The sequence below is a fragment of the Muntiacus reevesi genome, chromosome 18, assembly GCF_963930625.1.
Source record: "Muntiacus reevesi chromosome 18, mMunRee1.1, whole genome shotgun sequence".
NCBI classification, from domain to species: domain Eukaryota; kingdom Metazoa; phylum Chordata; class Mammalia; order Artiodactyla; family Cervidae; genus Muntiacus; species Muntiacus reevesi.
In genome coordinates this window covers 10,826,676-10,852,124 of record NC_089266.1, presented here as the reverse complement: position 1 = coordinate 10,852,124, position 25,449 = coordinate 10,826,676, and the positions used below count along the sequence as shown (strand labels likewise).

Sequence of the window (25,449 nt, the reverse complement as noted above, 5' to 3'; positions counted from 1 at the left end):
CTGCACCTACCCTTCGGGAATTCACACTGAGAGAACTAATCTAGAAGAAAGGGGACATGGTACAGACCAGTATTATCCTGAGAACCAGCTTCCCACACTTCCTGAATTTCTAAATCATGGGGGCTCCCAGCCTGTGCTCAAGAAAGGTTGGGAAGAAGACCTGCCTGAGCCATCCTGAAACTCGGCGAGGATCTCAGATGCCTTGTCAAGACAGAGGCGGATGCGGGCCATCTTCTGTAGGTGCTCCACTGAGGCCTCACCAGCAGACCATCGGCTGCACCCCACTGGCTGGTATGTCGTAAGGAACTGGCCTTCCTCTCGCAGGTATTTCAATTCATCCCTTATGAAGAAAGCATTATTCTTCTCATGTATTGAATCCTAGGGAACATAGAACCAGAAAGAAAGGATATTATTCTTTTTGATTTACAAGACCCCATCTTTCAAATTTCACCAGTGTGGTCATGGACAGTATAATAAGGATAAAGAACAGTGTTGTAGGTTTGAGTGGATATTTTGTGAATCATGAAAAACTAACACCTCTTTTTATTTTTATTTTAGGGAACAGAAGGAGGGAAAAAAATAAAAGGTATAATGAAAAAAATTTTTTTAACCTAATCTAACTTTTCATATGCATTGTAAGATTTTTGGAAGAAACACAAACACAAAGAGAATAAAAATTAGAAGTATTCACAACCTCAGCACCCGCAGAGAGGCATCATCAACTTTGGTGGCATATTCTTCAATGCCTTTTTCCCCCTCATGCACATGTACATAATGCCAACATATGCAATTTCTGAGGACAGAAGTAATGTTTCTGAAACATTTTTCCCCCTAAATGGAGTACAGCATCTGTTAATGTCACCACATAAATTATATTCTGTAAATTTTCAGAAAAACACTATTCCACTGCATAAACCATGTGGTTCTGAGAGCCTGCAAAAGAAATGTAGTGAGGTGATAGTCAGCTTACCTCCAGGCAGTTGCTAAAGAGCATGTACAGTTCGGTTTTATCTTCAGCCAGGAATGGTTTCTTTTCTAACTCGGACAAATAACTCTGAATATGCTCTTTCACGTCACAGAAGCTAGGGAAGGAGAAAAAATATTATATACACCTGGTTAGCTAAGGTCTGGAAACCCATTTTGTCAAAACAAAGGTTTGAAGTATCTATTTGCCTATTATTCATTTCCTGCTTCCTGTATACTTATCTATATACGTACATACGTAGCTGGGAAGATCCCCTGGAGAACAGAATGGCAACTCACTCCAGGATTCTTGCCTGGAGAATTCCATGGACAGAGGAGCCTGGCAGACTACATACAGTCCATGGGGTCACAAAGTGTCAGACACTACTGAGCAACTAACACTTCCACTTTCTCACATACATAGCTGTGTTTATATAGTTTATAACATGATTTTATGAAGAATATTTTAGCACCAACTGGGAGGAATATAAAATTCCATATTTTAGATGGGCTTCCCAGGTGGTTCAGTGGTAAAGAATCCGCCTGCTGATGCAGGAGACTCGGGTTTGATCCCTGGGTCAGGAAGATCCCCTGGAGGAAGAAACAGCAACCCACTCCAGTATTTTTGCTTGGAGAATCCCATGGACAGAGCAGCCTGGCAGGCTATAGTCCATGGGGTTGCTAAAGAGTCAGACATGACTTAGTGACTATACAATAACAATTTTATACCAGCTGTTCTCAAACTTCTGGCTCCAGGACTCCTTCACAGACTTGAAAATTAATGAGAACCACAAAGAGCTTTTGCTTCTATTGGTCATAACTTCTGATATTTACCATAATAGAAATTAAAACTAAGAAAAATTGAAAATATGTATCAATATCCATCATTTAAAATAACCATACTAAACTCATCACATATTAACATAAATAATATTTAAAAAAATATTTTCCAAGATAAAATTTCATTAGTTAGAAGGGCATTGTTTTTCGATCCTAGAAATCTTTTTAATGCCTGGCTTAACAGAAGTTCACTGGATTCTCAAATCTGCTTCTGCTTCTAGTTGGTTGCACTATATTATATGAGCAAAATCTGGTCTCATACATTCTGTAGTTGGAAACGGGAGAAATGTTTTACTAGTCTTTTCAGGTAAATATGGATACTCTCTTTTGATGCTACACCAAAAATGATAGACAATAATTTCTAAAGGTCAGTTTCAATGTGCAATCTGGAACCTTATCAATGTACTTTTCAGAGTTATTTACATTAAAATCAAATGTTCTGCCTTGCAATCAGATAGATTTCTTTTTGATCAATGCACAATTCTGTGACATTAAGAACCAGTTCCTTCATAAATACTGGTTTGCTGAGCTGTGCAAATTTTGCAAACATTGACACATTTTTATTGTATATTTTACAAAAGCTCACATTCATTAATATCACCACCCATGTTATCAAAAAGCTTGCATTAGAAAGCTGACAGGTTCACAGTGGAGGATACAAGTTTCCAACATTTTATTTTATTGTTTTTTAATTTAGCCATGCTGAGACTTGAAGGATCTTAATTACCGGACCAGGGATTGAACCTGGATCTTTGGCAATGAAAGTCTGCAGTCCTAACCACTGGATCCCCAGGGATTTCCTCCAAACCTTTAAATATCTGCTTAAAAGCTTGAATTTTATAATTAGCAACAAAACTCTCGGTTTGTGATAGGTTCACCTCACTTTTTTTCAGGGAAACGCCTGGCAACTAACTGCCCAGGTTTCAGTGTCATTTGTCAGCCATTCCTTCAAGTACAAGTGATATTTCACAAAAAAAATCAGCCAGATCAGGACGTAACTCAAAAACTGCAGGAGTGGTTTTCCCTGAGACAACCTTGTATCTTGGTGTGCTGCTGGAGGCTTTGTGTGTATCTCTCATTATAGTAACATTACCAGTCATATCCTTAAGAGTGGGAATTTAGTAGAATTAATAATTTTTATAGCTTCATCAAGGACATTACGTGAAACTGGCATTTTAAAAAATTACATGTGCATGGTGGTGACAGAAATAATGGCCACTACCAGGGTCTTTCTCATGCTAAGATGCTAGCAGCTTTACCTTTCATCACTTTAGTAACATCAGTGCAAACAAGTTGAAAAAGTCAGATGCCATCTTAGTGTTATTTGCAGTCTGGTCAACACTGTCCCATGCACGGGTCTGCCCAGACAGCAGGTGCCTACATTTCCATAAAGTATTTAAGTTCAGTCTGATTCATTCTTAACACACAAAAGTACATGAACCACAAAAAGCAAAGACAGAAACAAGTATTTTTCAACCCAGGGAATGATCATTCATATTTTTAAACCGTGTTTATGTCTCAAGATTTTTATTTCAAAATCAGTTCTGTAAAGTTTACTCTAAATATTCCAGAACAAAGCATTTACCTTTGAGTATACTTTGGACTCATATTAATGTGTCTATATTTTATGTCAAGAGATATACATGTCAATGACACTTTTCCCTTTCTCTAAGCAAGGAGATTCACATGAATACAGATTTCACACATTTACCAAAATTAATGAAAATCACAGAATAGCAAGAGGCCCTTTTCATATCTCAAGGCAACTGTGTCTATATATGCCTTAAGAGCCATTTTCGGGTATAGCAAGAAATGTATTTTAAGAGTATTTTATTTGAAAATTCTGTTTGAAAAGGCTATCTCATAAATAATGGGGGAGGGGAGAGGCACCAAAATAAAATGTCTGTAGACAAGACTGCAGTGGATCCCTGTTTTAAACATAAATCTAATCTCTATCTTTAGTCACATTTCGGACATTTAAATTGGAAGTAGTTGTGAATGTTGGTACTTTTCCCATAGCATCTTGATTTTGCCATCACCTCAAGGTGAACTCTCTCAGGTAGGATACAGGTTGAGAAACAGAGTATATTCCAAAAGACATCTTCTGAATACAGATCACCTTTCTAAGAATTTTTAAAAATAGCATAATTCGACAAACCCATTGAGCTGAGGCGCCATATGGGCTTCCCTCTTCATTTATAGAATCGGAGAAACCTAAGAGCAGCAAAACTTAGACAACATCAAGTGCAAGGAGGTTGAGTGTAGATTCTAAGTTATGGTCCAAAAAACCACAAAACTTTGTAGCTGTGGAACTGAGATGAGAACTGCAGATTCCTGACTTCCGACTTCCTGCACCCACATGTCTCGCAGCACTCTGTGCCCTTCCCCCAAATCTGTCTTCTTCTTCCTAAACACGTGCTTGTGGCCATACTGAACTCATGGCCAGCATGTAATATGCCAAGGATACAACCCACACAGATAAAGGAACCAGGGCGTCTCTTGCTAAAGAAGCTTTCCCAGATACTGAGCTAGCTACCAGTTCTGTAAAGAATGCTTTGCAGCAATGAAAAAGCCATGAGAAGAAAAAAAAAGAAGTCAAGGTGTTTCAGAGGCAACTCCATGTTCGTGGTGCTCACCTGTATTTTAAAAGCAGTTTCAGTACCACTGAGCGGATCACGGGGGTCTTATCCACGACATCATCAAAAGGAGAAAGAGACTTTGTGTGTTCACGGCATCCTAAAACCAGGAGAAAGGCAGATCATTGTTCACATCAGACATAAAAAGTGAGATGAAGAACTGAATTTTTAACTCTATTGGAAGACAGCCACTCACGTTGGGGAGCCTCTCGAAGGAGCTCCTTCTCTACAAAGAGTAAGGATAGCAGGTCTTTGACCACTTCCTTCTGAGGTGGAGAATTGTCTTTGAAGCACATGGTAGAAACCAGGTCCACGAAGAAACTATTGCACATCTGCCGGAAGCGGGCATGTTTCTCAATGGCCTCCCTTGGGAATGGTTAAAAACTACAGTTAAAAGTCTTATAACCTGTGTTCCAGAATCCCTCCCTATAGAGTGCTTTGGGATTTGGATAGCTTTTTTTTTTTTTTAATTAAAAGATGCAAGTATCTCCACATATTGATTAGAATCAGTGTCCAAAATCTGCAACAGACAGTACGTACACTTGGGTCTTTTGAGAAAGACTTGGATCATTTGGATCATCTAGTAATATCCTTTATATCCCAAGAGTTTCTCAAAGCTCCCATCCACTGGACTTGTCTTGTGCCCCACTTTTAGAAGGCATCAGAAGGGAAGAAAACCACTGCTTGGGCTATTTTAATCAGTGCCCTGAAGGCACTTAGCCAGGCAAGAGTTAGCTTTATCCTCAAATCATAGAACATGGATGGCATTTACACATCAAGAGGATAAGCCAGTTGCATCTAAATTCTTGGGGTACTTGTGATGGGTTTACTTAGTTTACAGCTTTCTGGGTTTTTTCCTCTAATTTTTCAATCTCCCTCTTCTGTACACATGCATGTCTTGGGAAAAGGATAATTTTCAGACACTAGGTGTTTATAAAGGTACATAAATAATTAGTTGTCTTTGTTAGGGCACTTTTCTATGAGGCTTTCTAAGGTCAATAGTATATTTTAAAAATAATTTTGCTTATTGTTGGCAGTGCGGGGCATTGCTGTGCAGACTTTCCCTCTAGTTGGGGTAAGCAGGGGCTACTCTCTAGTTGCACTGCTCAGGCTTCTCATTATGGTAGCTTCTCTAGTTGCGGAGCACAGACTCTAGGGTGCCTGGGCTTCAGAGTTGCGGTACATGGGCTCCATAGTCGGGGCTCACAGGCTCTAGAGCACAGGCTCTATAACTGTGGTGCACAGGCTGATTTGCTCCGCCACATGTGGGATCTTCTCGGATCAGGGACCGAACCCATTTCTCTAGCATTGGCAGGTGGATTCTTTACCACTGAGCCACCAGGGAAGCCCAATACTTATATTTTTGAATACTGTATTTGCAGAAAAGGAAGAAAAAGGTGGAAGCTTTCTCAAGAAAAAGGCTGTTTTACCTGTGCTCCTGGGACACAGCTGCAGAGTATCTGTCTGGTAAGTCGGTTAAACACAAGGGGCAACCCATATGCCCTTGGGTGAGGTTAACGTCAATGCAGCGCAGGCAGAAAACATGGTCACAGGGCAGGCAGACAGGATCCTGTGCATCTCCCAGGCAGATGGGGCACGGCTGAACCCCAAACCTAGAAGCCAAGAAGGGTGGTCAGCTCTAAAGCAGGGAAGTGGGACATGAGAAGCAAAAAAAAAAAAAAAAAAAGCTTCCGAATTCTCAACCTTGCGGATCCCTAATCCAAAATCTCACCTGGTGAAACTCTCGCTGACCTGGTCCTTACATTTGCGAAGAGTAGTCATCACCGCCATGAAAGGCCTATGGGTCTTCATGTCAGAGTCCTCCAGTAGGCACTGAAGGAGAAAGGCGTTGGCAGGAGGGCGGTGGGGGGCAGAGAAGGAGAGCAGAGGTCAGCCAGGCCAGAAAACATGGCATGCCCTCTGCCACTGGCGGAGCTAGACAGTTAAGGCTCTGCTGTCTGTAGTGCAAGGCTTTTTAAAATTTTGTTTAGCAATTTCTTTAACTTGGAATGCCCTATGGGACTATGCTGTTTTGGGGAGAAGACCGATATTCTCAGCTTTAGATTTTTCCTTTCTTCCACTTTTTTTTTTAAAGGTCTACCCCCTCTTTCCATTATATTTCAAACTATAAATGATAATATAGTGACTATCTGTGTATCCACCAAGCTTTCAGTAATCTTGGCATTGTTTTTAATATTTGCTTTATCAGTTTCTGAATAACCAAATGTTACAGGCATAGTTTTGACTTCAAGTATATCCCTTTCTACTCCCAGGCCCAGGGAACCACATTCCTAAATTCCCACTTCTACTAGATTTGTACCCATGCATGCATGCAACTCTGTTTTAGGGACATCACATTATACCTAAGCTTGGCAACTTCCATTTTTCATTGATATACGTAGGTTCATATCATTCATGTTTGCTACTGTATAGTACTTGGTGACAAAGACACTGGTCATCTATTTTCCTGTTAATGAACATTTAGGATGTTCCCAATTTCTTGCAATTACAAACATTTCTGTACCCAACATTCTTCCATGTGTTGGAGTGGAAACAGGAAAATTCCCTAGAGTATATATTTAGAAGTGGAAACACTGTTTCTTAGGAAAGACATATCTTTAATGACATAAGATAGTGAGTTTAATTGGTATGCTTAGGGAATTTTCTGGTTAGATATGATGCTTGTTATAGGTGTTTTTAAACATAATATAGATATTATGTATACCCATGACATTATCTGCTCAAGGAAATTTCCTTTCTATTCCTAATTCAGCAAGAGTATCTTTTTACCAAATTATATATTTTATGAAAAGCTTTTTTTGTACCTTTTGAAATAATCATTTGTAGTGTATTTTTTGATTTGTTATGTAACTGATGACATTTATAGGTTTTATAACTTTGAGCTATCCTTGAATTCCAGGACTAATCTTACTTGGAAATTATGAGTTTTTAATACTCTGCTAAATTTGATCTGTTAAATAAAATATTCAAAAGTGGCCAACAGACTTGAATAGATATTTTCCAAAGAAGGTATACAAACGGGCAATAAGCATACGAAAAAATACTAACATCGCTAGTCACTAGGGAAATACAAATCAAACCACAATGAGGTGGTGCTCTGTGATGACCTAGACGGGTGGCATGAGGGGAGGGGGGCCTCAACAGGGATACATGTATACATATAGCTGATTCATGTTGCTGTATGCAGAAACTAACAACATTATCAAGCAATTATACTCCAATTAAAAAACCCAACACCACAGTGAGATACCACTGCATACCCATTGGGAGGGTTATTATTTTTAAAATGGAAAATAACAAGTACTAGTAGGGATGTGGAGAAATTGAGGCCTTGGGTCATTGCTGGTGGGAATGTAAAATGGTGTGGCAGTTGTGGGAAACAGTATGGTGATTCCTCAAAATGCCAAACATGGAATTACCATGTGATCCAGCAATTCTACTCTTAAGCACACACCCAAAAGAATTAAAGTAGTGACTCAAATAGATACTTCTATACCCAGGTTCATAGCGGCATTATTTACAATCACCAAAAGGTGGAAACAACCCAAGTGTCCATCAACAGAGAGCTGGATAAACAGAATGTGCTCTATCCATAGAGTGGAATCTTACTCAGCCTTAAAGAGGAAGGCAATTCTGACACCTGCTACAATGTGGACAAACCCTGAGAACATGAAATATGCTAGTTAAAAAAGGACATGTCAAAGGCTACACAGCAAAGCTGCTGGCAGTGCTTGTGTGAGGTTCCCAGTAGGCAGAGGCTGTTTTCCCTGTGTTCAGAGGCAGTGGCCCTGAGAGGCCATTGATGCTGAAAGGACGATCACTTTTTCTGCGGGGTATTATCCTGTGTGGCACCAACTTTATAAAGGGTGTTGAGGGGCAGAGACATGGGCCTTCCTGTGCCCTTGGTCCCACCAACAGCACTGTGTTTGGAAGTCCACAAGTCCAGAGGCATTCCCTTACACCGCCGTCTTCCTGATCACGGCAGTGGCAAGCTGCTCCCGCTGTGGGCCAGGCTGCTGGTCTTTCTAGGGCCACTGGAGGCCTGGTTGGAGCCCACCCTTCAGTCCTCCCAAGCAGATTTGCTGCACTGATAGTTCCTTTTCCTGCAAGAAACCCTAAATGACATACCTTGACTTACCACTCAGGAGAGGGTAAAAATTAAACCATTAAATGCCGCAAATAGAGCAGCTTATGTGATGAAATCACTTTCCTTACTACAACCAGATAAAGCTGTCAGAGCAGAAAGGGAATATACCAGCTCGCTGACAGAGGTTAGGTCAAGCTTCAGTTGTACTTCGTCTTACAAAGAGGCAGACCTCTGCCTGCTAGGCCGAACCTTTGCGCTCACCTTATTCAGCAGGGAGACATAGCCGGTCACCAGCTCGAGCAGCTCAGGAATCTGACTCTCCGTCTCCAGCAGCACGTGCTCCACAAAGAGCGAGATGGAGAAAATGCGATTCCAGTGGATTCTGTCAAGAGAGGGGTTCCTTCACTCAGCTCTGACAAAAAGCACCTGAGACAGAAGGCAGAGGTGCAGGGAGGTAGTTTCAAGGCACAGGAGTTGAAAGTTAAGAAAAGGAGCAGATCTCAAAATATTGAAATTAGAGAGAGACTGTTCTCTTACCACTGTGGTATTATGTTAGAAATCCATATCAAAAGATATTTGAAAATAACCCAGATATTTTCAAGTGCAATGTGACATTTATTAACAGACATCTTTGACTTAGCTACTGAAAGTCTCAGTAAAGCTTGAATACTGAAGAAACACAGAGGGTGATTGCAGAGAAGAAAAGATTTAAACGAGAAATATCAAAGTGAGAAATTAATATGAAAGATACTTTAAAAACTCCATGTATTTGGAAATTAAATGTCCACTTTTAAATGGTAGGTGTATGCAAGAAGCCATAACAAGGAAAATTAGAAAAGATCTGTAACATAATAAAATTGAAAAGAGAATTTCTCAGAATTTGTTGTATGCACCTGAAGCAACTGAATACAATATGGAATCCTGAATAAGATATGAAAACAAATAATGGATACTAACATAAAATTTTGTGAAATTTCAACAAAATCTGTACTTAAGTTAATACTGTATCACAACTTAATTTCCTGCTTTTTTTTCTTTTTTACAACATGGTCTTTCTTTATATTCTCAGAATTGGGTTAGAAGTTTCAAGCTTCATTCAGAAAACTTTAACTCACTAAGATATTAAACTTTCTAATCTTTAAGCAAGAATATTAGATGCCAAAATACATGGAAGTATATCAATGTTATGGTGAAAATAAATTAGTGAAATCAAAATGTCATACATTTTTTTTGCTAAGCAAAAATTCATGTCTCTAAAATACATATTTTAATTATATATACTATGTTTATATATACATATACATATCTGTGTATGTACAAAAGCTTTCTTACTATGCTAGATAAAGGCTTTAGAAAGAACAATAAACAAGAGACAGAAATTGGAAAACATAAACTAAATGAAATGGGAGCACAGAATATGAAATAGAAAAAGTGAAACAAACTAGACAAAAAAAAAATCATCATATAGTCCAATTGTTTTTAAGCATGAGTAATCATTAGGAACACATCTTAACTCTGGAGAAAAAAAGCAAAACATGAGCATTTGTATTTTTCAAAAAATTCCAAGATAATTCTGATATGCCTCTGGATTTTAAAAAGTATTACAGGTTTTTCTATCAAATGGTACTTTTACTGCTATAGAACTATATTATTTTCTGTTGACCAATCATAACAATGGTATGAAGTGAATAAATAAAAAAATATTTATTTTTTATTTTATATATCACAGAGTCAAAAGGTATTTACAGTTTTCATGTTTCAGTACCTTTAGACCATGAAGCTTTCACACCTTGAATATGTTCTTATGTCTCTTAGTTTACAGTATATGGCAATTTGAATAGAACTTGTATCCTACTGTTGTGTGAAAATTATAAAAAATAATTATGTTGAATTGGTTCATGGTGCTTTTCAGATCTACTATATTTTTTTTACTTTTCTGTATATTCATTCTATTAATTTTTGAGAGTTTGATATTAAAACTACAATTAAATCTTAATTAATCTACTTAAGAAATAATTGTAATATATGGTGGAACTATATGTAACTCTGTTGGTTATCTTCCAAGTCTCCTGTAAATGTGCTATCATACTTTCATAATTTAAAAAATAAAAAAGAAAGAGAAAAAAAAGGAGCAGGAGAGAAGGTAAGTGAATTAGGTAGAAGCCCTTTATGATGTTCTCCCTGACCTCTACCCACTTTTGTCTTTCTCTTCCTCCCCACGGACTCTCAGCTCAGACAACTCAAGTTCGATGCCTCTGCCCATGTCTGGTGACTCCCACCTCGCCCTTGAAGGCCAGCCCAGGCCTGGTCCTCTGGGAAGTCTACCTCGAGTGCACGCCCTTTCTCTGTCACCCTGCTGGGGTCCTCTGCAGCTGCTCCTTCGCCGTCGGGATCACAATAATCTGCTCACCTCCGTATCACCCCCATCACTCTGTGCACTCCCTGAAGGCTCAGCTCTCGCCTCTGTTTTTCTAGGATCATTGAGATGCCTGGCGTTTAAGTAGGGTTCCACAGATGTTAAAGAGTGATGAGGAAAGGCCCACTTCCAGCGATAGGAACATCTGCCCTCTCTCTCTGATGCACCTGGGCCTCCTGGGTCTTACCTGACACCCCTGATGAGCTCTCTGGTCTTCATCCCACAGTCCTGCATGTACCCTTCTGAGCAGAGAAGCTCCAGGGGCATGGAAAGATTCTTCACCGTCCGTAACCAAGCTTGGGGACTGGGCTTCAGGAGGTTTTCCGTCAGCATTTCAGCACAGGCCACTGCTGCCAACACATCCAGACCCTGGGGAGCACAGAACAGGTCCGTGACTGAGCAGTCTGTCCCTCGGTCCTCATTGGGCTGCTCTAAACCTTAAGTCAGAGGTCCTGGGTGTTTTTCTTGTGTTCCAGGCTTGGAGCTTCCTCTTTCATTGTCTTGGGATCTAGGGGGCATGAGTTGGATGTATTCTAACTGAGAAGCCACACTGACGTGTGTGCTGGTAAAGATGTCTCCCAGTTGGAACAAGGCCCGTAAGCTTTCCCTTATCGGGGAGGTGGTGGGAGCACCCCTCCCTCCACACTCGCTTGAGGAGGCCAAGCCGGGCTAAAGGCATGAGAGATCCCTAAGAGGGGCCATACCATCTCACGTCCAGCCCAGTTCTGGTTCTGTGTGCCTTTCGTAAGGCTTGGTAGAATTGCAGGGTGGATGGTCAAGATCCTGGAGAAGTTCTGCAGCCGGCTTCTGAAATGGTGATAGGCGAGGTGCACTGATGGTAAGGAGGCCTCTTCCTCTGGCCTTCCTGCATTCAGCTGATTGACGCAGGACTGCAGAGCCATCTGCAGAGCCTGGGAAGAAAAAAAGCTTTTATTATATTGTTTGGAAAGTATCTTTTAAAAAGCTACATTTTGCTCAAGGAAAATGAGAACCATTCAAAAATGACAAAAAAGAAAATGAAAAACCATGCACACTATTAGCATCCCACATTTACTTTTTGGTGTTGTCCCTTCTTGACATTTCTAGATCCACACCTCTTCTCCCAGGGGTCCCCAAATTAGGGTCACAATGCATTCCTGATCTTTTTCCACTTTACTTTACAAGCATTGCTCTATCACAAGCACATCAGAAGAACATTGTTTTTAATGGCTGCACAATAACAATGTTCAAATGGCTGTACGTTAACTTGTCCAACCCTTACGTTTTGACAAGTAAATTGTTCCTAATTTTCCATTTTTAGAAATAGAACTGAAAAGAACATTTCTGTGAATAAAATATTTGTCCACATCTCTGATAATGTTCTCAAGATCAAATCACCAGTTCAGATTTTATTCAGAAGTTCTCCATTCACCCCAACGGTTTACAAAACCACCACACTGTTCACACCACTTTTGGCAGTGGAAGAACTTCTGGCCATTTTTTAAAAACCACTTTTGCCACATGGACAAAAATGAAGGTAGCTGAAAGTTGTTCATGCCTTGTTGATTTACTAGTGAGGCTGAGAATTTTCCTCTGTTTTCTGGACATCTGTACAATTATTCTGTTAGCATTCTTACAACGTTAATTTGTCTTTAAAAATTAGGGGATTTTCTTATTGATACCTAAGAACACTTTATTAATCCTTAATCATGCTGGTTGTATGTTCTCAAACCTGCCAGTTTCTGTTTTTATGTACTAAAGTTTGAAACCTTCAATATTTCCATTGAAATTTCAGTTACTCTTATTATTAACTTGCTGGGGTCAGTTAAATATTTACCTAGTTTTCTTCAAGAAAAACTAAACATTTAAAAAGAAAGCATCACAGGAAATTGGAGGTCTTCTTCCTGTTACTAAAATCTCCATGTTTTAGGGGTGCTGAGAGGTGGGGTAAGTGTCCAGCCTCGAGGGTTCTGAAGGTGTGAGTGGCATTTTCTCACAGCACTCTCCTCTAGGGACACATTCTGTTCCACAAACATTGCAGCTCCGGCAGTGGAGGAAGTTCCATGTTGGTATTTTGTCCACTTACACCAGCCCTGCCCTGCCCCCTAGTCAGTACTTACGTTTAACTGTTCCGAAGTGGACACTCTCATGGTCAAGAGAAGGAAATCTTTCAGGTAACACTGAAGAAGCTCCTGCCGCTGGTCTACTGTGAGCTGAGCAAGAAAACTGCCCAGTGGGGTCTTCTGAAAGAGTTCTAGTAACTTCTCTGCCAGTCCTGCGGGGCAGGGCAGGGGGAGGTGGGGCAGGGAGGGAGACAGAGATCCACTGGCGTGAGGATGTTGACCATGACTCCCTTACCCACCAAATGCCTTTGTATCTTCATTTCTGAACACTTCAGATGTTTTCCCAGTGAAATAACAGAAACAAAGTCAGAAGGAATGCTCTGTTCTGGTCATAAAAGCCTGCGTGTGTGCTAAGTTGCATCAGTCATGTCTCACCTTTGCATCCCTATGGACTGTAGCCTGCAAGGCTCCTCTGTCCGTGGGATTCTCCAGGCAAGAATACTGGAGGAGGTTGCCATGCCCTCCTCCAGGGGATCTTTCCAACTCAGGGGTGGAACCAATTTCTCTTATGTCTCCTACGTTGACAGGTGGGATCTTTACCACTGGTGCCACCTGGGAAGCCCCCATAAAAGCCTAGCTAACCCGAAAGAGAATACAATCTGGGATAGACCAATATTTCCACAAGACATAAAGTGCTTGGGGAACCCAGGACCAACATGAACCAGGAACAAGTGGGTTGCCTGCCGGGAGTTGGGTCAAATGCTGCTCAAACCAAAAAGACCTGCCTTCTAGTGGATCGTGTGCTGGCCCCCAAGTCATGTGCTATCATAGAAAAGTAGGGTCAGTTTTTGATGGGGTATGATAAAGAGAAATACGCTCTCCTCAAGAGAGAGATTGTTTTGAGTTTGTTCAAAAAGAGTGGCAGAAAGCTTATCTAGAAATCTAAGTTCATCTTCAAGTATTTTGACATGTATTTTTTAAAAGACATCTGGCCTTTATTTAAAGATTGAACTGTAGCTGATGTACCATGTTACCATCAGTGATCTGATGTCTGCCTACCTTATGAAATGATGACCATAATTAAAAAAAAAAAACAAAGCTATACATAAACTTTGAAAAGACTACTTCATGTATGAAAGATGACAGTCCCAAAAGTGGTGTGTGGCTATTGGGGCTTTCCTGGAATGCCTGTGGCCAGATGACTTGGCAAATGACAACAGAGCAAGGGAGGACAATGATGGCTCAGTGTGGGCAAAGGTACTACTCAGGTCACCGGCACTTGCTGAGAGAGGCTCAGAGACATCCTAGTGTCCTAGTTTTCCAGGGAATTCAAATAGAGGTGATGACCTATGACAGGGTATCAGGGTCTCCTCCTATAGAACACATCCCCTCCCACCATTGCTGGGCTCACCCTCATCTCTTGTGATGTACTGAGTGTGGACCCACAACTCCTCCAGATAGTCCTTGATTCTCCAGCTAAATGGGACACTATTGGATGCCTTCTCTGAGAGGTTCATGTAGTTCTGCACCACGATGTAAGACATCTCTCCTTTAGACCTGCAAGACGCCAAACGAGGACCAAGAATTAAGTACTTAGTGAGATGGCACTCAAGATGCAAGATGAGGTCTACTTCTGATGCCAATTCCTCTCCATCTTCAAGTACTGGGAGGTTAGTGGGCTGCAAAGACAGTCCCCTGGTCTACTGAACAGCTCATTTTTTTTTTTTTTTTGAACAGCTCATTTTTATACTATAAAAGAACTGAAGGATGACCTTATATCATCACTGGGTTTTACAGACAAACCAAAAACAAAAAACGGTTGCAAAACTGCTTGAAGACTTGGGCAGAACTAGTCTGGTGATGTCTGAACCCACTCTTGCCCTATAACTGTGCAGAGAATGGGAGCCACCTGAAAGCCAAGCAAGGTTTTGGCAGGCCAGCTGAGCTTGAGTAACATAAGATCGGGCCTAGGGACAAGCTCTGTGGTTCCTGCCATTGGCAGGAGGAACAGGAAAATCAATATAAATGCTCCCTTACGTGCAGCTTCCCCAGTGCAGATGAGGTGGAAGTAGGCCATTTTAACTGCAAAGGGTGCTCAGAGCACAAGGAAGTGAAGAAAGTCAAGAACGAAGCAAGAATTTTTCAGAATTGTGTCAACACTTTGGTACTGTATTGTCATGCCCTTGAGGCTACAAAAAGGGCCAACTTCAATGTGATTCTAAAATCCACACTAATATTTCATCAAACATCTGGGAGAGCCTATGAAGTTTGTTGCTATGTTTTGGGTTTATATCCCTTCCCAAGAAAAGAAAGTCTTCCATTCACCTTGTATCAATCGTCACAAGAGGAATGTTCAGAAGTTTAACGTCACTAAAAATAAACATCCAAAGGTCTCTCGCCCAGGATGGAGAGTGTGGGTTGACCAGTAGCTCAAGGTTGCCATCTCTGTCCACGCAGGAGATCACGCTTGCCAGGAGGGGAGTCACAGCGCCCTGGACCCGCTTCCAGAGGGTCTGCCTGTGTAGGGGAGAGACAGGTCCGCTCAGGTTAGAAGGACCACAGACCATACCGGGATGCCCACAACCTTTTCACATTTTGTGCCTTCATGGCAGTAACAAAACATCTGCTCTACTATTCCCACATTACAGCTGTGTTTTTTATGTTTTTACATCATTTTTAAGAACTAGAAGAGATTAAATCAAACTAAGATTAGAGGCAAGTCAGGAAGCAACAGTTAGAACTGGATATGGAACAACAGACTGGTTCCAAATAGGTAAAGGAGTACGTCAAGCCTGTATATTGTCACCCTGCTTATTTAACTTACATGCAGAGTACGTCATGAGAAATGCTGGGCTGGAGGAAGCAGAGCTGGAATCAAGATAGCCAAGAGAACTATCAATAGCCTCAGATATGCAGATGACATCACCCTTATGGCAGAAAGTGAAGAACTAAAGAGCCTCTTGATGAAAGTGAAAGGAGACAGTGAAAAAGTTGGCTTAAAGCTCAACACTCAGAAAACTAAGATCATGGCATCCAATCCCATCACGTCATGGAAATGATGGGGAAACGGTAGAAACAATGGCTGACTTTATTTTTCTGGGCTCTAAAATCACTGCAGATGGTGATTGTAGCCATGAAGTTAAAAGATGCTTACTCCTTGGAAGGAAAGTTATGACCAACCTAGACAGCATATTAAAAAGCAGAGACATTACTTTGCCAACAAAGGTCCATTAGTCAAGGCTATGGTTTTTCCAGTAGTCATGTATGGATGTGAGAGTTGGACTATAAAGAAAGCTGAGGGCCAAAGAATTGATGCTTTTGAACTGTGGTGTTGGAGAAGACTCTTGAGAGTCCCTTCGACTGCAAGGAGATGAACCAGTCCATCCTAAAGGAGATCAGTCCTGGGTGTTCATTGGAAGGACTGAAGATGAAGCTGAAATTCCAAGAGTTTGGCCACCTCATACGAAGAACTGACTCATTTGAAAAGACCCTGATGCTGGGAAAGATTGAGGGCAGGGGGAGAAGGGGACGACAGAGGATGAGATGGCTGGATGGCATCACCAACTCAATGGACATGGGTTTGGGTGGACTCCGGGAGTTGGTGATGGATAGGGAGGCCTGGTGTGCTGCGGTTCATGGGGTCGCAAGGAGTTGGACACAACTAAGCAACTGAACTGAACTGAACTGAAGATTAGAGGCAGAACTTGAAATGTCCTTAATTTTACCTCTAATAAACTGGAATTAGTTCATTGAAAAGGCCAAGTAGTATTGTTTTATTTTGTTATATATCTGTTTTCCAGAACAAGTCAACTATGCTCTATAAATAAATCAAAGAATGACCAAATTCACTTGAAAAGTATGATATTTGAAGAAAAAAAATCAGTTGTGAATAGAATATAATAAAGAAACCAAAGTAAATTCATTTCACGTTACATTAAAAAAGAAAGCATGTCTTTATCTAAGTTACTTCAGTTGAGTATGACTTTTTGTGACCCTATAGACTGTAGCCTGCCAGGCTCCTCTGTCCATGGGATTCTCCAGGCAAGAATACGGGCGTGGATTGCCATGCCCTCCTCCAGGGGATCTTTCCAACCCATGGATCGAACCTGCATCTCTTATGTCTCCTGCAATGGCAGGCACATTCTTCACCACTAGCGGCACCTGGGAAGCCCTGTGAACATCAGCATATGTAGTTCAGTAAGTGAAGGGGTGGTGTCAAGGACATAGAAAATATAGATTTTTAAGAAGCATTTATCTAAAATCCATACAGAGGAACCAAGAGAAACAAAAATAATTCCAGGTCCAAATCTAATCCTTCAGAAGGTACAACTGGGAAAGAAATGAAAAATAATTAGAGAAAAACACAGAAGCAGAAAAGCCCTACAGTTACAAAACCAGCCATCAGGAAGCTCACATGGTCCATTCAACCTAGATGTTCCCACATGTCCTTCTTGAAAACAGTGCGGAGATACATCCCCGCCGAATCCAAGCCTCTGGATGAGTTAAGTGTTCTCCTGGAGTCAAAGAAACGGAGGGCCAGACTGATGAAGTCTCAGGTCTTAGACGACCTTGCAGATGGGGTGGGCGGCATCTTCCACTGCCCACCGTGGAATGCAGAGCAATACCCTCTCCCTCAACCACACAGGTTGTCATGGGCTAGTCTTGAGAACAGCATCAAGATTTGTAGAAAAAGCACCAGGGACAATAAGTGAATACTTTGGGTCTTATTTTCGTGGTTATCAAATACTTCATGCAGGAGGTCTAGGAAAGCAACTTTCTTCCCTCCCGTACATATCTATCACCTCTTTAATTTACCAACCTAAAACAGCACCCATGTCTATGGTGATGAACATGGTGATAAAAGTTTACATATGGAAGGGGGTGGGGGGTGGGGCAAAAAAAAAAAAAGTTTACATATGACAAGAACAGATGTTCTGGGTTTTGTTTGTTTTGGTTTTTGCTATGAAAAAATTTAAAACACACAAAAGTACAGAAAAGAGTCAAGCAAACCCCATACAGCTACCACTCAGACTATCCTGTGCTCTCCGGGGAAAAAAAAGTTGATGGCTCTGAATTTCTCAGAGGTTTGGAAGGAAGCGGCCCCTCAGCTCGGAGAGTCATGCGCCCAGCCCCCAGTCCCCCACCGACCCGGGTTTCCTTTCCTGGCGGTACCTGAACGTGCCAGCCTCCTGTAGAGCGTCCTGATTGGAGGCCTCCCTCACCACCCAGTCCTTCACATTGCAGATAGAGTTCTCTTCCTGCTTCATTAAAAGGACGTAGAGGCGCATCTTAGCGACCAGCAAGAAAGTGGCTGTGGAAAAAAGAGCAGACGTGCATTCAGCACATCCCTGGGCACCGAGCGGTGGGCTCGGCATCCCTGACGCATCCCAGCAGGAAGGAAAGCCCGTCTCCTTTGGCCAGGCCAAGTCTACAGAAATCCCAGAGGTGCGTGTAGGTTGCCAGAGAGCCAGCTGCTTCTGGGAGCCATGGAGAGCTACAGCGGGGGGATGATTCATGGACCGAAGGAGAAGCCCAGGCTGGGGTGTGGACAAGAGGGGCTCCCACACCTGTGTACTCACCGTCTTCCTCTAGGAGGCTGAAGAGGATGGAGACCCTCCGAACGCTGCGCTGACAGTCCTCACTCTGGTCTCTGAGCATGCCCACGGCACCCTGAATACAGCTTTTCAGCAGCCTGGTGGTGTCCAGGATCTGCGTCTGTCGACAGACAATCAAGCCTTCCATTTCTGCCACTTACACGTCAAGAAAAGCCACGTGATGCCAGGGAGATAAGGTCCAAGCACTGCATGCAGGGGGCACAGTTTTCCTCCTGCCCAAGTTCCTACCACATGTCCTTGTCAAGTTTCCCTTAGAACCACTGTGAGGGAATTGCCTGGCGGTCCAGTGGTAAGGACATTGCACTTTCACTGCCATTGGCCTGGGTTCAATCCCTGGTCAGGGAACTATTAATAAGACCCGGCAAGCCATGTCGTGTGGCCAAAAGAAAAAAAAATCTACTACAAGACAATGCTATGTGCCTGGGGACCTTGTCAGTGGTCAAGCAACAGAGCAAAACTGACTAGGGGACACCAGGAAAAGCCAAGGTCAGATCTGCTGCTGGTGATCTCACCTGCACTCACAGAGGCAGGGAGAGGAGGGCTGGGCTGAGCCCTGCCAGCTGACTCCACTCCTCGGACCCCTGGGTGTACATCTACGGAAGGGGAGCCCGAGGGCTTAGAGGGCCAGAAAGAGTGAGAACTTACATCATGCTCTGGTCCGAAGCCTGGGCTATCATTTGTCTCAGGACTTTCTGTCTCCATTTTTACCTCTACCACTTGCTGCGATGTGACCGCCTCAGTTTCCATCACCTCCTCACCATCTTCTTGGGCTCGGCGGCCCACCCCCACTGCAAAGAAGTAAAACAATGGAGCTACTGTTCAGAGGCAGAAGTGGTGATGGGGAGCACTGGCAACATCGTGTGCGTTGTGTGCTGGGGATCTGTCCGGGTTTCCCTGGCACCAGCCCCAGGAAGGGGTCCCAAAGGAGAAACTGTCAGTCACATAGATCAGCCTCCATTTGCCCACTGGACGTGGTCCACCAGTGGCAACCCGAGCTTCCATCCTGGGCTCAGATGGCTGATCCGGAAGCCAGGGTAAACAGAATCTGACATGTTCCACAGGCACCTGCAAAGACCTTGTGGAAATATTGTCTTCTCCTGGCCTTGGAAACAGCAGACAGTGCCCTGGATTCATCAATACTCAGTTCAGCAAATGTGTCCCGAGCTCTTGCCAAGGGGCAGGTGTTGGACTTGGGGGACAGTAGCCTGAGGACCTGTCCTCGCGGCACAGTGCACACCTCCTGGCTTCCGCTCCCACCATCCTACCTCCCCGAGGACCTTTTCTCCAGACTCACCCTTAGGGGGATCTTCTGGTTTAAACAGCTGGCTGATGGCCACATCCTGCAGTTTAGTTACGTCTGAAACCATGACTGTGGATCTCCGGAGGTCGTCGATGTGCACAGAATGCCACAGCCCTGGGAAAACAAGCCCCAGAAGCTTCCCTGTGTCCTCTGGTTTCTTCCTGACAGTTGTAAGCAGGGATACACCACTCTCCTGACATTTTAACATACTGTTGAATGAATGATTTGTATCCTAAAGTCTAATCCCTTGAATATATACAGGAAGCATATAGATGTCACACTATAGATGTTAACAACTTTAGCATGAAAATCAGTTTTAAGAACTGACATGACTAACAAAAAAGTATTTAAAGAAGGCTTATTATTCTTCTATAGCTGTATTATTAAACTTTCTGTATCGTAATCAGTAGAGGGGTGTGAGACACCAGCAAGGTTTGCCTCTTATTAACTATTAAATTATTAAACTAAATTATTATTTGCCAATTTCTAGAATACCAATTTTCTCATACAGCAGATTCCTTGGAGATTCTTTAGGATCAGGTCCCAACAAAACAAATATTACAATAAATCAAATCACACGAGTTTTTTGGTTTCACAGTGTCTATAAAACTTTTATTTATACTACACTGTATTTTATTAAGTGTGTAATAGCATTATGTCTCAAAACAGGACGTACATGCCTTAAGTAAAAAATACTTGGGACATTCCTGGTGGTCCAGTTGTAAACAATCCACCTGCCAAAGCAGGAATCACAGGTTCAGTCCCTGGTCTGGGAAGATTACACATGCCTCAGGGCAACTACACCTGGGCATCACAACTACTGAGCCAGATCAGTGCTCTGCAATAAGAGAAGCCACCGCAGGAAGTCTGAGCACCACAACTAGAGAAAGCCCAAGCACAGCAATGAAGACCCAGTGCAGCCAAAGCACACAAATAAAAATACTGTACTGCACACACACAAAATAAAACAACCCAAAATACTATATTGCTAAAAACTGCTAACCGTCATCCTAGCTTTCATCTAGTCGTAGTAGTAACACAAAAGGTCACTCTGATCACAGGTCACCACAGCACATATAATAATGAAAATGCTTGAAATCGTTTGAGAATTATCTCAAATACTTGATAATTCAGAGACATGACGTGAGCAAAGGCCTTCAGAAAAATGGCACTGAGAGACTTGGCACAAGCCTTCAATTTGTAAGAAATGCAGTATCTGTGGAGTGCAATAAAGCAAAGTGCAATTAAACAAGGTGTGCCTATGTAGTAGGTGAGTCTTCCTCAGAAAAAAAAAGAGAGAGATTTAAGATAGCATTTTCTGACCCCAGGAGCAGGCATTAAGTATCCACACATTCATAACAATGCAAGTGGGAAATATCTTTCTGCATTATCCATATAGTAAAAGGGGAGGAACCAGAGAGTAATCTAGCATTTATCAACAAATACTGAAATGAAGTACTGTATGTTGCAGCAGCCAGTTTGAAGATGAAGTGTTTTTGTTTTTCGCATCAATCAGCTTTAAGAAATATAATTGCATTTGAAACAAATACAGTTGAGATTATGTGTGTGTGCTCAGTCACTCAGTTGTGTCTAACTCTTTGTGACCCCGTGGACTGTAGCCTGCCAGGCTCCTCTGTCCATGGAAATTTTCCAAGGACAGAAATTTTCTGGAAATTTTCCAGGCAAGGAAATGGAGTAGGTTGCCATTTCTTCCTCCAGGCCATCTTCCGAACCCAGAGATGCAACCTGCATCTCCTGTGTCTCCTGCATTGGCAGGCAGATTCTTTACCACTAAGCCACCTGGGAGGACCACTGAGATTAACATAAATCTTCTAATATCAGACTTTGTACATCATAGGACCAAACAGTGGCTTGGGGAAAGAATCTACCAACAATGCAGGAGACTGTCTGCAATGCAGCAGATGTAGGTTTGACCCCGGGGTTGGGAAGATGCCCTGGAGATGGAAATGGCAATCCACTCCTGGAAAATCCCAGGGACAGAGGAGCCTGGTGGGCTATAGTCCATGGGGTCACAAGAGTTGGACATGACTTAGTGACTAAACCACCACCACCGCAGGACCAAATTAGAAATAACTTAAATATTATTATACAAGCATATTCACAAATATTTTGGTCCTACCTCCATGGAATCCTACATAGGACGTTCCACTTCCCATCCGGGACAGTTTTGTGATAAAATAGACCAAGATATAGTTCTTATTTCCTTGTATCTTGTTGATTTCATTTATAGCAGAATACCTATTTTAAAAACAAAAAAGCAAAGACAAAACAAAACAAAAAAAACTAAGAAAAAACAAAATGAACACTGCAAAATGACTAAAGGGTGTCCTCAAATAGGTCGTTTCATCTCACTTTTTTTTTTAACTGTACATAAATTTCACACCTTCATGCTTGTTATCCTCTCTTAGAAGAGAACAGGGGCAAGACTTCTCTAAATAGTCTCATTTCTTTCCCCTATTCCTGTGTTCCTCTCCTTTGAAATGGCATTTTTTAATTGATCAGGAACCCTCTCTTATAATGCTTAATAAGCTTGGCCAGATGCTACTAAGGGTAAGGGTAGTGCTCTTGTCCATTTCAAGAAACAGAATTCTGTGAACAGACAAACAAAGGACAAAGATAATCATGATACGAAATATGGCTTCCAATGCTTTGGAAGGTCCAAAAATTACTTTTACTTTAACATCAAGTAATAAGGGGATGCAGTTAATTCTAAAACCATCAAATTTCCACTACAAACAATTTAAAGCTGTCAAATAAATACAACTGAAAGCATTTAAATATCATTAAGGCCTCTAAACTTGCAGTAAATTCATATCACGTAATTTAAAATGAATAATGACCAAATCATGTCAGCTAAAATATGTTTCGAGGATACTCTCTTATATCCTGCTAATATTCTGTTATTTATACTTCTTGCAATTGCCTACTTTTCCGTTGTTAAGAGCCTTTTCAGGACTGCAAGGAGATCCAACCAGTCTATCCTAAAGGAGATCAGTCCTGGGTGCTCATTGGAAGGACTGATGCTGAAATTCCAGTACTTTGGCCACCTCATGCGAAGAGTTGACTCATTGGAAAAGACCCTGATGCTGGGAGGGATTGGGGGCAGGAGGAGAAGGGGACGACAGAGGATAAGATGGTTGGATGGCATCACCAACTCGATCGACACGGGTTTGAGTAAACTCTGGGAATTGGTGATGGGCAGGGAGGCCTGGCGAGCTGCAATTCATGGGGTCGCAGAGTCGGACATGACTGAGTGAGTGAACTGAACTGAACAGAACTGAACTGAAGAGCCTTTTCTCTCTTTGTTTCTCTAGTCCATATTTAGGGGAATGAAAATGGAGAATAACTTTTATTTCTATGTTTATTCTAATACTATACAATTTTTAAAGAAAAAATTCTTTAGGAGCTCCTGAATAAATTTGGGGTATCCTATGGACAAGGAACAACAGACTGGTTCCAAATAGGAAAAGGAGTACGTCAAGGCTGTATATTATCACCCTGCTTATTTAACTTATATGCAGAGTACATCATGAGAAACGTTTGGCTGGAGGAAGCACAAGCTGGAATCAAGATTGCCAGGAGAAAATTCAATAACCTCAGATATGCAGATGACACCACCCTTATGGCAGAAGGTTAAGAGGAACTAAAAATCTCTTGATGAAAGTGAAAGAGGAGAGTGAAAAAGTTGGCTTAAAGTTCAACATTCAGAAAACTAAGATCATGGCATCCAGTCCCATCACTTCATGGAAATGATGGGGCAACAGTGGAAACAATGGCTGACTTTATTTTTCTGGGCTCCAAAATCACTGCAGATGGTGATTGCAGCCATGAAATTAAAAGATGCTTACTCCTTGGAAGGAAAGTTATGATCAACCTAAACAGCACATGACATCTGGTCCCATCAATTCATGGCAAATAGATGGGGAGACAGTGGAAACAGTGTCAGAATTTATTTTTTGTGGGGCTCCAAAATCACCGCAGATGGTGACTGCTGCCATGAACTTAAAAGATGCTTACTCCTTGGAAGGAAAATTATGACCAACCTAGACAGCATATTAAAAAGCAGAGACATTACTTTGCCAACAAAGGTCCTTCTAGTCAAGGCTACGGTTTTTCCAGTGGTCATGTATGGATGTGAGAGTTGGACTGTGAAGAAAGCTGAGTGCCGAAGAATTGATGCTTTTGAACTGTGGTGTTGGAGAAGACTCTTGAGAGTCCCTTGGACTCCAAGGAGATCAACCAGTCCATCCTAAGGCAGATCAGTCCTGGGTGTTCATTGGAAGGACTGGTGTTGAAGCTGAAACTCCAATACTTTGGCCACCTCATGCGAAGAGTTGACTCATTGGAAAAGACCCTGATGCTGGGACGGATTAGGGGCAGGGGGAGAAGGGGACGACAGAGGATGAGATGGCTGGATGGCATCACCGACTCGATGGACATGAGTTTGAGTAAACTCTGGGAGTTGGTGATGGACAGGAAGGCCTGGTGAGCTGCAATTCATGGGGTCGCAAAGAGTCAGACATGACTGAGCGACTGAACTAACTAACTATGTAGTTTCTGAGAAAAAGAAAAAAGACATACTTTGCTGAGGCGATGAGCTGAGCACTGTGACTTCCATCTTCAAAATCTGTTTGAATAACGAGAATTTTACACCTGGCTGTGTGAGCTAAGCAGTTTCTGAAAGAAAAAGGAAATTATCCAAGTGAGTTTTCTGTCATAAAAGTTGGTGATAATATTCTCCAGAGCGATGGGAACCATAAGGGCTATATAGGAAAACTATTCAAGTGGGATTTTCCTCTGTAAGGTGAGTAGACATTCCAGTGGAGAGAGAAAAAAGCCCCAATAGATGCCTCCTAATGAGACATAACGATGCTGGAGTCAGAAAAGATGTTTTCAGAGAGGACAACAGAGATCAGGACACTTGGAAAAGTAAAACGCATCCTCTTCAGAGTCACATGTTCTCAAGGTTCACTAACCAAAGCTGGTTAGAAAACACCAGAGGTTAATAGTCACACATATGAAATACAAAGTGGTTGATCCTAAGGAGGGCAGAGAGAGGGAGGGGAGGGCAGGGATCCTCACCGAACTTCCTTGAGGAAAGAGTACTCGGTGTCAAACTGCTGCAGTGACAAGACGCTGAGTTTCACAGTCCAGTCCTTTACTTCTGACTCTAAAAGTTCACAGTCATGACTGGTTAGCAGCCTGGAGAATGTAGTGATCTGCAAAGGCAGGAAATTGAAATCATTCAGTGGAATGCAAGAAAGCGTTGTCTCCTAGATTTAGATCCAAGAAACATGAGGATGCTCAGCAAATAGCTTCTATGGGCTCATCATTGTGCAGTTGGTACACAGATCCAACTGGGGAATCCAAACCCAGAGGAGTTTTCTAACATGAGGTGGTGCTGAGGCAAAAAGAACCTACAGGATCAAAGGTATTGGAGAGAAGACTCATCCACGCCTAAGATGCCTTTGAATCTTCTTCCTAGATTCCAACATCTTTTCTTGCTTT

The 25,449-nt window shown here is 42.1% G+C and overlaps 1 protein-coding gene across 4 annotated transcripts in view; it reads right to left on the bottom strand.

Annotated features, from left to right (window-relative positions):
• Positions 1-25,449, bottom strand: part of LOC136149507 (E3 ubiquitin-protein ligase RNF213-like) — a 124,527-nt gene that overhangs the window by 20,186 nt on the left and 78,892 nt on the right. For all 4 annotated transcript variants that reach the window (XM_065909818.1, XM_065909816.1, XM_065909817.1 and 1 more), the window contains 19 exons: positions 25,024-25,160; positions 24,523-24,618; positions 22,061-22,179; positions 19,915-20,034; positions 19,266-19,408; positions 18,585-18,720; positions 18,178-18,316; positions 15,331-15,522; positions 14,417-14,562; positions 13,063-13,217; positions 11,668-11,874; positions 11,151-11,332; positions 8,809-8,929; positions 6,172-6,272; positions 5,870-6,052; positions 4,636-4,805; positions 4,440-4,539; positions 971-1,082; positions 165-378 (listed from right to left, as the gene is read on the bottom strand). In XM_065909818.1, coding sequence (XP_065765890.1) covers positions 165-378; positions 971-1,082; positions 4,440-4,539; positions 4,636-4,805; positions 5,870-6,052; positions 6,172-6,272; positions 8,809-8,929; positions 11,151-11,332; positions 11,668-11,874; positions 13,063-13,217; positions 14,417-14,562; positions 15,331-15,522; positions 18,178-18,316; positions 18,585-18,720; positions 19,266-19,408; positions 19,915-20,034; positions 22,061-22,179; positions 24,523-24,618; positions 25,024-25,160 — 2,773 coding nt within the window. The remainder of the gene's footprint in view (positions 1-164; positions 379-970; positions 1,083-4,439; positions 4,540-4,635; positions 4,806-5,869; positions 6,053-6,171; positions 6,273-8,808; positions 8,930-11,150; positions 11,333-11,667; positions 11,875-13,062; positions 13,218-14,416; positions 14,563-15,330; positions 15,523-18,177; positions 18,317-18,584; positions 18,721-19,265; positions 19,409-19,914; positions 20,035-22,060; positions 22,180-24,522; positions 24,619-25,023; positions 25,161-25,449) is intronic.